Raw genomic sequence first — 14,483 nt, 5'->3', positions numbered from 1 at the left:
TCACCCTGTCAGTTGACCCGATGTATCAAACCAGGTGGGCAACTGATTTTTTTTACACAGAACAAGGAAAACTGAACCCAGACTCCACACGGTCAGATATTTTCTACACTTCATGTTCGACAATAGTCGCGACCTGAAGACCTCTAACAGCTATTCATAGCGCCACCTAGTGCTTACAGGAAGTAAATCTAATGTAACAAACATCCATTCGATTTACATCAAAATGACACAATGTTGCCTTCCTGTGACATGCAGCAACATATTACATATGAAGTGTGTGTTCTCTCGCCCCACCTAATAGATGCAGGAAGTGGCATTTGCACCACCGTGTACGAGCGCATTAGTCTGTTCCTTCATGCAAATACTATCCGGTTTCACCTTCTTCTCTCTCGTCGGTACAGCCACACACTCCGGCTTTAATTAGTGCTCAAACAGGAACGTCTAGGGCCAAAGGGTTGCTCACTGAGCACTCTTTAGTTTTTCCTTATTTTCCTCTGCCCTTAATCATCCAAACTGATGAGTGTTCAACGTGTTACTCTTGTTTTTACCTCCAACGCTTCACATGTAGCTCACAGATAATGTTCTAAGAGAAGTTATTCAAATAAATGAAGTTCTTCAGTAACAACCTTCAGTCTATCCACTCAGTGAGAGAGAGAATACTAAAGGTACACATCTCTTTAAACTATTGTGCCTTGATTTAATACACACCTTACTTGTTTGGCATTTTACAGTAGTTCATTTTCAATCTGCAGTCTAGTTTTGAGACCAAATGCACATGCAGATGCTAAATATAGAGAACAAGTAGAGGAGAAATGGCTGGCCCTAATGCCTCCCGTGTGTATTAGTGTGAGAAACGTCAACATATCGATCATTAATTTCTGAGTATTTTTCTTCCCAGGCTGTAGTCCAATTACACTGTATGTCCCCCTTCTTCTTTTTTTTTCAGAAAACTGATGGCTGAGCAGTGCTAATAAAGTGTTAAAACTATGGAATGTCAAAGAAAATGCCACCACTTCCCTCCAATCTAAAACACACACACACACACACACACACACATACACACACACAAACCACCACCATCACCACCAAACACAGGTTGGATGCAAAAAAATGAAATGGACATAAATCCCTTCTCTGTGCACACTTGTGTGCGCTCACCTCTCTCCACTGCTTGGTCTCAACACCTTGCGTATAGAGGACACACACTGTGGGAAGGTACAAACAAAGAGAAAGATATTAACATTGTTGTGAAAGGAAAGGGAAGGAAAAAAAGAAGACAGAAAAGGAGGTGAAAAGATCAAAGACAGTCAGAGAAATAAAGGCAGATTCCAAATGATAAATCAATGGGAGAGATTTAGTTCGGGTACAGTGATTTCTCAGATCACAAGACAAAAACACACACACTTACTGACTGGAAGAATAAAGGAACAGACAGAGGTTCAGAGGAGAAACAAATCACATGTTGTTCATCACAGATAACACAACATACTCACATGGGTCTGACTTGGAGAATGTGTCTTTATCCAGCAGGTTTCTGGAAATGAAAAGAAGAGAAACTATTATTCGCAGTGGCAGAGAACCTCGGGCTCATGCCTCTATCCTGAAGCAATAGGTTCAACAGCTTTTGCTGAAATTTCCCATTGTCATCACCCGCATCAGAAACTGGACAAATGTGGAGCGATTTAATGCCAGACATTTTCACTGCATTTCCTTCTTCACCCCACCCTTCACACTGACCTCACACGAGATGTACTCGTGTCAGTGCACTAAACTTTCAGATATTTTTTCACCTCAACACTTGTTACCTTTTTATGACAGAGTATTGGGGTCGAGGGTGAGAAAAAAAAAGAGAAGTAAAGGATTTTTGTTTTTCAAGAGTAACTTCGAGAAAAAAAATCCAAATGTTGAGAATTAAGTCCGAAGTCACAAGTTTTGTTTATCGTGTACTTTCCGGAAAAAAAGTGGAATAATCGAGAAAAACATCCGATTCAGAGCAGGAAGTTGTGCCTTTCCAGAGGAAGGGCAAAATTTCAAGAATAAAGTTGTCAATTCGTGATTAAAGTCAACATTTTGAGCCTCAATCAAACAGCGCATATGTCAGTCACTCCTTTACTCCCCTCCGGACGTATCGACTTTCTTTCTCTAAATGCAAAAATATTTAAAAAAAAAAAATCATCCTCTTCTGATTTACTTCAAAATTATTCTCTATATTTCCACTGTTTTCACAAAGTACATGACGGGGGGGGGGGGGGGGGGGAATCTTCTCATTTTTTTTTTGTCTTCCTCCCTGGCCCCAATCCTCCTTTGTAACTTTCAGTTCGCTGAAGAAAACCAACACAAAAAAAAAGAAAAAAAAGAATTTACTTCCATGTTATAAATCGAATTTGCATTTGTTACAAGGAGAGCAACGAAATGTCCCTCACAGCCTCAAAATCAATTTTTAATAACAGCTCCACTCCTGGTGTAACCATCACATCATTGACTTGACAGGTGTTTTTGACAGGCTTCATACACGTTCCAGAACAACGTTCTGTGAGGGTTCCATCAGGGATCTTCGTCACTTTTACGTGTGTGGTAAATGGAGCTCTTCATTCAGTGTTCACGTGATGGGGACGAACGCATGGACACATGGACAGCGTGCCTCCGGCTGCTGTAATTACTGTTGCTGGCCAGGCATGAGAAAGGTTTCTATACTGCTTGTGTGTATACTGCAGGTACGCCATGCATGCCGGATTTCACTTTACATGGATGAAAAAAAACACCCTAAAAGTACAGTGGTAACTATTTTCGCACATCTTTTTACATACATTTACACTGCATCACCACGGATCACAGAGTTCAGAGCACTTAGATGTAAAAGCACGCTCACACAACATCAGAGTAAACACGGTTCTCATCATCGTCCCAACTCACACTGGCAGGTCTTTTTTTTTTTTTTCAATGCACAGAAACACGCATGCTAATTTACTCGTTCGTAACCTGCAAAACCTGATGGCTTGCAAGCGCTCAGAAAATTGTGGGGTTCGTAATCATGCACAATGGCAGACTGATTATCAGCACGTCTGTGTGTTTACGAGGCGCTCATCCCTTTTCTCTGCCCTCCAAACACTCAACACACCTCCTTGATTGTGATGGTAGGCAATGTTTACAATTCACAGTCACATCTCTGATACTGTGTGCAGCTTGGTGTAGATTTGACTCCAAATTTGTCTCAAACCGTGATTACTACTATTATACTATTACACTATCACTGCTCGAAAGATAAGAACAAGCGATATTATTGGAATTGCAGTGTTTCAGGCGTTTGAAATGATTCTTCTGAACTCACTGTTTGATTAGTTTCTGGTATGGATCAAAGGTTGGAGACAGGAAATCACAGGTATGTGACACTTCATCAGAAAGTTAGAAAAGGTCGCTGGTCAAGTGTCGGGGTCACACCACGTGCTCCCCCAGCAGTCACTTACAGCCATATGTGACGTGGAGTCTGAGATTACGTTCTTCAAGCACCAACATTTGCTTCATACATGAAGAGAAGGAGATGTACAAGATGAGACTAGCAACTCTCCTGCTAAATCATAACGAATCCTCTATGTCAAGATCTTGTGCTAAAAGGAAATGTGAAATAGCGGTGGTGTCGCAGGTCAAGAGTTTGGATGATGTGAACAGAATATCCTGAAATACTAGTGTGACTGATTATACTGTCAGATAACTTTTACCGATTTGATGTTTAAAGTGTCGTCACTTCAGATTTAGAGAGGCATAATTTCGGATGAATGGATCATAACTTCCCTTCCAAGCTCCCAGTCAGTATCAACCAATCCACTGTCCCACCACTGTTGTACTAAACAGCGAAACGCTGACGTTGACATGCTTTTGTTTAGCATCTGTGTTTACCATCATATTCTCCATCCTGAGTTAACATGCTAGCATGATAATTTTGCTCATTTTTGGCCTGATGATGGGCAGGCTGGACACTTGTGAAGCACTTTTACACTGTATCACATGGTTGTGCGTCATAATGTGTATAAATAAGTCTTCGTGGTGACAGAAACAGAAACAATGCCAATGTTCATCATTTGTGATCTTGTGATCCTGTTTCAGTGTCCTGCAATGGGTGCTGACTGATATGGATTGAAAGCAGATAATCTGGGAAACGTCTGTACAAAGTTCTTGTGGAAATCCATAAATGAGATGTTGGGATATCTCACATGGTGCTGATGGCACAAGAGATAATGTGAGTGTATTATGACAATCAATAGCATTTAAGCTCTGGAGAGAATAAAGATCCCTTTAGCAACCACGTTAACATCTGTGCGATGTTTTCAACTGAGCGGCAAACCGACGGACCGACGGACAGACTGGTTTTCCCTCCCAGCAGTGATTCTGAATGGTGTTGCGGTCCTGAAACGATAGATGGGGACAGGCTGACTTAACTCCTTTATTATTCCTGTCTTTTCTTACTGTGTTTCATGTACTTTCTTCTTCATCTTCCTTCTGTTCCTCTTCATGGATTTTAACGCAGTTTGTCCACATCTGGCTTCCTCTCTATAATTTAATCTCTCAATCTCCACCTGTGTTTCCTCCATTCGTGTCACACCTCCACCTTGCTGAGCTGCTTGACCTTTTCATAAAGCCTGCCACAGGCTACTGTGTACCCAGCACTATTACCCCTCTTTGTTTTCTTCTTCTTGCTCAGTCACTCCAGATACAAGAGAGCCCTCACACGAGAGCCTGCCAGTTTCTTTATTTCTCCTTTCTGGCTGTGTCTTGTTTCATTTCCACTATAAATCTTCAGCTTTGCCCCTGCATGTCCACCTCCATGGCTCTCAGGGGGGCAGGTTGAAAAGACAATTACAGATGAGGAGAAAAACAGGAAATCTTGGAGTCTAATATTTCTGTTTTAAGGACAATCCTCAGTGATGCTGTGTAACGTTTAAAATATTAGCTGCAAAGTCCAAGGTTCCTCACCAAATTGCCTTTTATTACAGTTGGATCTAAACTGACAAGAAAAATCGCTTTGCTGCTACGAAAGCAAGATAATTGATTTAGAAGAAAGCTGAAATATTGCACTGCGACAACTGCGGTAGAAAACGCACGAATGAGTGGGAAATAGAATTGTTTCTTTCCACTCAGCGACCCACAAAGCCAGCCCTCATACTGTATGGTACTTTAACACAAAGTGACGCAACAATCATCACTGTGTTTCTGTTGTATCGTTTTTGTTCCACTGTGTCACCGGGAAACTTAAACATCATTGTTTTACGCAGGTTGAACCCTCTAAAAGAGCATAACATGGAGCATTTAGCAATTCCAGGACGAGGCTATTTCCCTCAAACCAGACTGAAGCACTGGTGAATGTTGGATATTCAAGAAATGGACAAAAATGGGATTCTTTATTTTTAACCTATACAGTATATAACAATTTAAAGTCCCAATCAAGTGTGACGTCGGGCATCTTTAGGCTCATTTATCCACGGCTTACGTTTGAATACAAACACATCCACTCAAACGGTGTAATTACCCTTCATGGTACTCAACCAACCTTCAATGGTACGTTAGCATGGATGTTCCAACAGAGAGCATTTCAGTGTTCCTGCCCCCACTTTTCCTTCCCTGACAACTCACATTTGATTCCAATCTCCTCCCAGCAGTTTTGTAGCAGATGTCTGTGCAGGTGCATGGGCCAGGCAACATGCGAAATATGCTTGCAGTTTCGTACCAACTCGCACTACATCTCTTCAAACAGTTTTGTCTCTCTGCAGGTCTGGCTCCCCGTTGCTGCTCCCATGAAATCCTTTAGCTCTGCTCTTTTCTGTCTCTATAGGAAGGAGGAGTGGAAGCGCTAGGTTCTAGTGTTGCAGGCTGCTCTGTCTCGATTATGTTCTGGATGCTGAAACATTTTGGTTTTGTCACACTGAAAATCAGGTTTTATCATCAAAAATGTCCATGTTTGTATGTTAAGAAGACTTTTATCACCCTTTTGAGTCTGCTGCCTACTTTTGCACTTACAGTATATATGAAACTTCACCTTGATCGGTGTTCAAGTACCACTTTCTCTGGAAGGCTGGATTGCTCCACACTCTATTTGAATTATTCTGTTCAAATAGACGATATGTGAGAGTCCCCCGAACGTTTCATCAGTTCTATTTTTTTAATTCCTGTATTCAAATATGTTAAAATTTCAATTTTCCTGAGGAAGAAACTGATGAATACTTGTTGAAATTTTGGTGCCTAACGTGACACATAAATAATTGACATTTTCACAGAGGCGTCATGATCCTTGTCTTGAGTTCCTGTTTTATTTTGTAGTTAGTGTCCTGTCTTCCTGTGCTCCCTCCCATGATTACCTCGTGTCTCACCTGTGATTATTGCACCGCCTGTGTCTCTGTGTAATCAACCTTTTTGTTACTTGTTGTGTCGTTTCGGTTCATTGTTTGTGGTTGTTTCATTCTCGCTGTTGCTTTTGCCGTTGCTCTTTCTGTCACGATCCTCATCCTGGTCATTCTCGTCTTGTTCCTTGCTCCTCCGTGTTGCCCGGTAAGTTTTTGTTTCCAGTCTCGTTTAGAACTTGGTCTTGTTTGTATTTTGTATCCCTCCAGGTCTCAGGCCTGTTGACCCCTTTTGTTGATACTTTGTTTTTTCCCTTCCGTTGAACTTTGAACCTCCCTGAGTTGTACTTCGCCTTTTCTTGTGAAATAAAAACCTTTTTGTTGAACTCCCCGTGGCTGCCGTCTGCATTCAGGTCCTGTTTCCCCTGACAAGAGGGAACCCACCCACCCGTCTGTATGTCTTCATGAGGCTGATTGAATATTTGCCAATTAACCAGCTTCTACACAGCCACTTGCGGCCGTTGAGACATTTAGTTGAAAAAAATTTGAATAGAGAACAGGGAAGGGAATTGGATGTTTTTCCATTGAAAACATTTTATGTTTATCTCATATGGGTGAGGCAGCTTTGTAAATGACACCCCAAAACTGTGGAACACAAATCAGGGAGGATCCAGATAAGTAGATATTTTTAAAAGGAAGCTTCAAACAGATTTCTGTACTTTCTAAACTTCAGCCTTAACCTTGCTTTGTTCTCACTCTCTGCTGCACTCCCTTTAATGGACTTTATATTCTATGTGTTTTATGTATTTTACTCTTAATATTTAATTGTAACTGCTTTTGAGTCCTCAATTATGTCTGTTTATTTTTGATTTAAATTAAATTTTGAGCTGAAGTTTTTGTATGAATGGTGCTATACAAATACGTATTATTATTATTATTATTATTGATATTATTATTATTATTATGTGGGATGTGATGGCGGTGCCACTCATTTGAAGGCTTAAGTTCCCACAACCATTCATTATATCACACATTCATTTACTGTCATTTGCTAACACATAACTACATAAACTTGTTGTTGTTGTTGTTTTGTAATGTTTAGGATCTTTGTTAACCCTTTGACAATTCTAGATTTAGTGCATTTTATTTACATATCATTTACACTTTGTTATGTTTCTGGCTATCAATTTTGTGTTTAAATCTGTGTCCTTGTGCCTTAAGTATACTCTGCTTATTGCTGACAAAGAAACAAATTTGTAGTAAAATTAGTAAAAAAGAAAGAAACTGTATTTAACCATAAGAAACGTCATTTGTTCGTTCCCAGTTTGACAAAGTGTGACCACAAAAGCACCATCTGCATTGTAAACTGATGTGAAACATTGTGAAAGGTTGGGCACGAGTTGGGTTTTTGGCCACTTTGCCCACCAGAACAGCAGTAACGTTCACAGCAGATGTTTCATGTTTGCAGGCTCACATCCAGTTATGTTAGTATTGCATCACTTTCCAGCCTCTCTTTGCTTCTTTCAGTCACAGTATTCTGCTGTGGTCCAACATGAAATAACACGTCTTCCACCAGCGTTTTTCTCCCTGTCTTGCCCAGTACACGCTTACCTCCTTGCTGTGTACTACCCTTCTGATGGCCTCTCTTCTATCGCTTTCACAGCCTCAAATTACATTCACACTTTACAAAGTTCGGCGTACACATTTTGAGGAGCGGCCATCTACGGGTCATGGATTCAAGTCAAGTAAAACACCTTACATGTGTGAGAACCGGTTTCATCGCCGCAAGCGTGACATAATTAAGTCGAAGCTTTCGACTCTTGACGAACAGTTTTATTTCTCCATGGTCACAGTCGCTTTCAGGCCAACTGAATAGCTTCTGTATGAAATCTGCCTGCTTTAATTACAACAGAAGCTTTCTTTTATAGTCTGTGGTGTGAAGATGACCAGAATATGCAACATTCAGTGGAGTATCTCTAATCAAATACAGCAGGCAGGAAAGGAAGCTGCACAGCACACACTCCTGTTTCTCCAGGGATTACATTGCCTCTCCGGTGCTTGAGGCAGGAAGGGTGCTTCACGTCAATTGCAGTTTGGCCCACAAGGTCCTCTAAAAATGTTATTTTTTCCACACAGATAATTGCTGAGGTTTTTTTTCCAACTTGGATCCAATAATGTAAATGCACTTTTTTTTTATCCATGAGAGAGGAACAGCTTGTTGCCATGGTGATGTATACTGCTCTGGAATCTTGTGAATGAGTTCAAAGTTTGGTCCTTTGGTGGTGTAATAAGAGACTAACCTAACTTGAAGCATGCGGACCTTGAGAGCATCCGATTGCAGTAAGTGTCTAGTCGTGCAAATGTTGTCCTTCTCTCAATTACCAGCTTCGTTTTAGAATATTTTCTGTATCACTGACTCGATTTTCCAGTATTCAGTCTTTTGCCCTTCATCTGAAAATAGCACCATTCTAATTAAGCTGTTTACATGTCTAAGGAGAATGAATACTCCTGTTTCCATGCTTGTCAGAAAGACTTACGTTTGCTGGCATGGTTCCCCCCTTTTCTTGTCAGAACTCCTGCATTTACACATCGGGTTGAAAGGTCCCACTGAAAAGCCCGACTAAAGATTTTCCATGAGTACAGCATATTCAACATAACCTTTATACCTGTCCAAAGAATGCCACTAACATTCAACAAATAAGTACATCCCATATGTTTCAAAGAGAAAAAAAAAATGGAAAAAGGTCAAATTGGGAAAAATACAACCAGAGTATGCCGTTAACTTAGGAACTAATAATGGAATATCGAGCTATGAAATATGTTGCAAATATTCGTAAAAATAGTGTTTCCTATCATTAAATAAACAGCGTGGCCTCTTGATTTGTAAAATGAATCTTTTACATATTCTAAAATCAGCCACTTGCTTCACAGCCATTAGCAAGTGATGCAAAAAATGTGACAAAGAAAAGGAACATCATCACACTTACTCCCCTGAGGGGGCTTTTCCTTTTTGGTTGCTGCCACTGAAGAGTTAAAAGCTGTTGGCGACATTAAATAATTCAAATCTTCTGAATTCTAACAAGTACTTTTTTAAAAACCTGCACTCTAAACCTTACATAAAACCAATTTCATATCAGCTCACTTGATGACAAGTGCATAATTGCAGCCTGGAAAGATAATTACTGTTCAGTTTTACATGTTAAACATAAATGGATGATTGAATCATTGTGTTTGATGGCGGATGAGAACTCAGGCTAAAATGGTAACCAGTTTATTCTGTGTGTGTGAGAATGCTTAGCATGTACGCGGTCATCGATCAGATTTGATAAATAGCACGGGGGGGGGGGTGCATTACGTGATTTTTCAGTACAATAGTTTGTCCTGTGTGCCACACAAAGCGTTTAAAACAAAGATTTTGAAGACGGCAAAACGTTACCGTGCAGCTGAGAGAAAGAGACCACCTGTGCTATTGGATAAATACAATAGTTTATTAGTACATTTTTGCTGATGCCATTTTACAAAAAAAAAAAAAAAAAAACACCTCACTATCTTCACAACATGCAGAACAAAATATATATATTCACCCACATACACAACATGCAAAGACATGGAGGTAAAACCACTCAACCAGGAAAAGGAACAAACGCACAACAAAAGCCTGCATTAACAGAGAACTTCAAACGCCCTGCTAGCAGCAGCAGCAGCGGCAGCACCTGAGTGTATTCCAAACTAGATCTGCTGAAACAAAACCTCATCAAAGCAATTCTTTTATTACCCCGTGTCAAGTGCAGCTCCCTCAGCATACGCCTTCAAAAGCAGCAGCCCCGAGTCAACAATGGTCCTGCCCTAAATACGGAAGTAAACCTCACCCAAAAAAAATATTTTGTCAAAAGAAGAAATTATGAATGTTCAGCAACTCAGGGATGTGTTGCACTTTTCAAATTAATACAAGAAAATTCAAACCAGTGTTGACAGTCTTAAAATTGTGGTCTGGAAGGTCGTCTTTAAAATGCATCATTAAATAAATGGATAGATTGTATTGATTTGATGGGTTGTCTGCAGGTCCTTGCATTCTTTTGACTTCAACGTGATTAATAATACATCTGTTTGTGACTAAATTTGGTTCGGGCTGAAGCCTCCAGTGATGTGGCTGGATCTGGATAAACTTTCACAGTAAATAACATTGAAATTTCTGTCTCCAATTTTACCAGTTGATTCCTAAAATTCAACTGCAGCTGTCAAGGTTGCTAGGCGACAGGAGCACTGCTTTATGACACCAGGGTAAGAGCAGCAACAGCTGGTGAGAAAACCATCTTATTTTACAATACTCAGTCCATGAAAGATGGACCTGTGAAAGGGGACGCCACGAGACAGGTTAATCAACTTCAATATTAAGTCTTAGAAAAAATATTGAACATGTTTATTTACTGTACCACACAGAGGGATTGGTCTCCTCTAACATTCTCACGACAACTAACACCGATTCATGGGTGTGTGATGTTAAATATATTTAATTCTGGTTGATTGTCTGATGCAGCACTGAGAAAATATTTCTTGCTATCTTCCTCTATCGTGTAAAGATTTGCTATCTAGAAGCCTGAGCATCAGAAGGTCCCTGCTAGTATAAACTGTTATCACTCTAATATCTGACAGGCCTCCTCAAAGCGGTACTCTCAGTGTGAGGGGAATGACTCATAATTTGAGGTCGGAGTACAAACTGAACATTTTAGCAAGATGATTTTTTAAAAAAAAAAAAAAAAGACTTTTTCAATTAGGTGGGAATAAGCAGAGTTTGCATTTCCTTAGAACAAATATAAACTTTTCACTGGGGGATCATGGTAATTACTGCTATGATATAAAATATTTAAAGTACATCGCCACATTTGCATTATGTAATCTATTGGCAATACTAAAGGGGTTTCAGACTAACTTCCTGAAACACAACTTCCCCCATGTAAATGAGGCTATGAAAAGATGTGAGATGCACAGAGGCAGGTGGGGCAGGATTCAGGGTGTCTGCACAAGGGGAATAATGAAATGAGGAGAGCAGAAATGTAAGACAGAATCACACATCAGTACAAGAAAAGGAGAGAGGAGAAAATGTGTCACAGAATGTGTGTGTGTGTGTGTGTGTGTGCAAGAGTTGAAAATGGAGAGAAACGAAGTCTTCTGAGAATAGATCAGAAATACACAAGAACAAGACACAAGCCCCTGAAAGATCTGACATGAACTGACACAGTAATTAGACGGATCCATCATTTTAACCAATGGGAAGTTCCCCAGTTCTCCAACACTAACGCTGCAATACACACACACACACACACACACACATAGGGTTTAGCTAATCGCCGCTCCAGGCTCTTATCTAGTATACCTGTACAGGCTCCATATAGGGAACTCATCTACTGGTCAGTATGATTCTCTACTCCCATAGTCGCACCTATCGCGCCGCTTCAAGTTGAGATTTGCTCATCTTCTCTATACACGCAATTCACATTCCGAAGTATCTCATCACCTCATTCCTCCTAGTTTCTTCCTGTGTCTATGAAGCTTAACTGCTCTGCTCTGAGAGTGCAAGTAGTGAGAGAGGTAATGAATATCTTGGGGTCTGCGCTTGTTGTTGAAGAGGGATTGCAATTGAGCTGGTGAGAGTTTTTTGAATTGGAACAGAGTACAAGTCAGCATAAATTCCCTGCCACAGGCTGTAAAGTAAAACTTTGGGAACTCAGGTTTGGAACTCACTGATAAAATTTTAAATGGGCTGCATTTATCTAACGATCTTCTTACTTAAGTGTTCTCAGAGTTCTTTATGGTATTTCAGAGCTGCCATGGGGAACAAAACACCAACCCAGAGATTATTGTTTTACCCTCTACGTTGTCGCTACATTATTTCTTATCACTGAACTTTTTGGCTGGAAGTTTTTCAAAGGTGAGAGAGGAAATTATGGCGGGAAAACAAAAAAAAAACCAGCCATAATCTAAAGTAATAGTAAAAGTAATAATACTAAAAATCTGAGCTTGTCGGTAGCAAAAAGAGTCTCTTTTAGTGGGTGGGCTTTGATGCAGCTGCCTCGCGTGATAGGTGTAGTGGTTATACGGTCGCCAATCGTAATTTTGATCCCTATCATCAATTTTCAGCCAAACACACAGAAGATTGGGCAGAGGGAGTAAAATGCCGGAGTTATCCTTCAAATTTAAAATAGAACAATCCACTTTAAACATTCCATCGCAGCAGCTTTTGACAGAGACAGTAGAATGAATGCTGAAACGTGACGTTAGCTTTCCAAATGTCTTTTCTTTCCTAGGACACACTTCTACTCATCCCCATCCAAATATAACTTTGACGATGGTGATGAGGGGTTGTCTGCTATGACTAATATGCAGTACCTCCTGAAGTGATCTTTATCTATCATTATTGAGTCTTTTTTTTTCAATTTTTTGTATGGAAATTGAATTAGGGTGCGAGAACTTGTGGGACCGGCTTTAAGACCTCCCCTTTAAAGCCTGTAGTCGACACGACTACTGTACAGCACACATTTCTTTCCTGTCAACACAGTATTCCCTGAAAATTTACATCCAAGAAAAAAGGAGATGCTGGCTGTTTCACTGAGGGTGAAAGGTTCACCGCGGGGTCGCATCTTTGCAGTGAACGGAGGACAGTTTGTGGGTGTAGCGTAAATCTATACTGCGTTCATGAAGCTCTGTGCTTGACCTCTCGCTTGCTCACAGGCACAACTCCAGGTGCTGTAGGTACATGGGTGAGCGCGAGCGTGAATAATAATCCTCCTCCAGCAGCAGCAGCAGCAGCAGCAGGTCAACATTCCCTGATATGCTGCGATGTAGCTCAGCATCTACTTGATGGATTGCAGCACAATGTGGTGCAAATTTGAGTGGATCCCAGACTGAGTAATCCAACACTGATGATCCTTGACTTTCCCTCCAGGGCCACCATCAGCATAACATTAAATTTCTTCTTCTATTCAAATATCTTAGCAATTGTTGGATGGATTGTATGAATTTTAGTATTCACATTTAGGGTCCCACTGCATCAATATTTTTTAATTGGATTTGGCTCTCTCTTTTTCTTACACCATCATCTGGGCCATCAAAATTCAATTTGGTGCTTTGATTTATTGTCAAATATCTGCAAAACTCATGGTATTTCCATCTTTATTACTGTTATTACTTTATTACTGCATGTTACTGTGCTGATATGAGCATTTATCTCAAGTACTCAGAGCTGCTAGCATGACTGTTGTTTTCCCACTTCTGGGCTTACAGACACTTTCCAAATTAATTCTTGTTTAAAAAAAAAAAAGAATAAGTACAAGGATGAAACTTTCACAGTGATATGAGGAATTCATGAAGCAATGACAGCTTGTTACCGAAGAAAAACAGAAACAGGCGAGAGTGTTTTCCTCAAGGACATTATGCTAGGATGGATTGCAATAAGAAGGCTATCCTCACGCCTCTTGAATGAAAAAGACTGTGCTGGTGAGACGAAATGAAAAAGACAGTATGCATGGTAACAGTAAATGACAGAGGCAGGGAGGAGTTGGAAACAATGGGGAGGGAAGAAGAAGATAAAAAGAGAGAGAGAGAGAACAGAGGGAGAGAAGGAAGGAGTTGGAAAATGGATGTGAAAGGCAACATAAGAGGAGGCGGACAGATGGGAAGGGAAGGTGAAGCAATCCAGAAAAAAAGAGAGGAATTTTTTCATTACATAGGAGTGTCATCGTATCCCAGTCTTATCATTTGGATTGTTATTGATTGGCTGGCTTATTAGGCAAATAACAATATTTCATGCTTTGATAAATGCTAGCGATAGTGATATACTGTATGTGTCCACAAACTATGTTCTGTCATCCGTCTTAGCCGTAGCTATTTTAAAAAATAAAGCGTATTCATAGCGTCAGTTTATGATTCCAAATTGTCGTGCTGCCATTGCTTTAGTGTCAAATTGATGGCAGAAGCAAGCAGGATCATTCTTCCCACCAGCTGCTGAATTATTCAGGCCAGGACTTCCTCTGGGGAGTTTCCAACTCAGTGTGCCAGACAGACAGTGAGCTTACAGCCCGGCGCGGAAGCTCAGGATCATCACAAAATTCCCAACAGTGAGGACTGTGCTACTGGCAGCTCAGCAGAGGTCAGGTA

The 14,483-nt window shown here is 40.5% G+C and overlaps 1 protein-coding gene across 2 annotated transcripts in view; it reads right to left on the bottom strand.

The window, feature by feature from the left end:
- cpne5b (copine Vb) overlaps positions 1 to 14,483 on the bottom strand; it is a 125,902-nt gene that overhangs the window by 97,294 nt on the left and 14,125 nt on the right. For both annotated transcript variants that reach the window (XM_086198904.1, XM_086198906.1), the window contains exons 2-3: positions 1,494 to 1,534; positions 1,159 to 1,205 (exon numbers count right to left, since the gene is read on the bottom strand). In XM_086198904.1, coding sequence (XP_086055030.1) covers positions 1,159 to 1,205; positions 1,494 to 1,534 — 88 coding nt within the window. The remainder of the gene's footprint in view (positions 1 to 1,158; positions 1,206 to 1,493; positions 1,535 to 14,483) is intronic.

This window comes from Aulostomus chinensis, chromosome 3 (genome assembly GCF_037954235.1).
Source record: "Aulostomus chinensis isolate RoL2024-O1b breed Wild chromosome 3, RoL_Achi_v1.0, whole genome shotgun sequence".
Lineage (NCBI taxonomy): Eukaryota > Metazoa > Chordata > Actinopteri > Syngnathiformes > Aulostomidae > Aulostomus > Aulostomus chinensis.
This window is presented reverse-complemented; position numbering and strand designations above follow the sequence as displayed.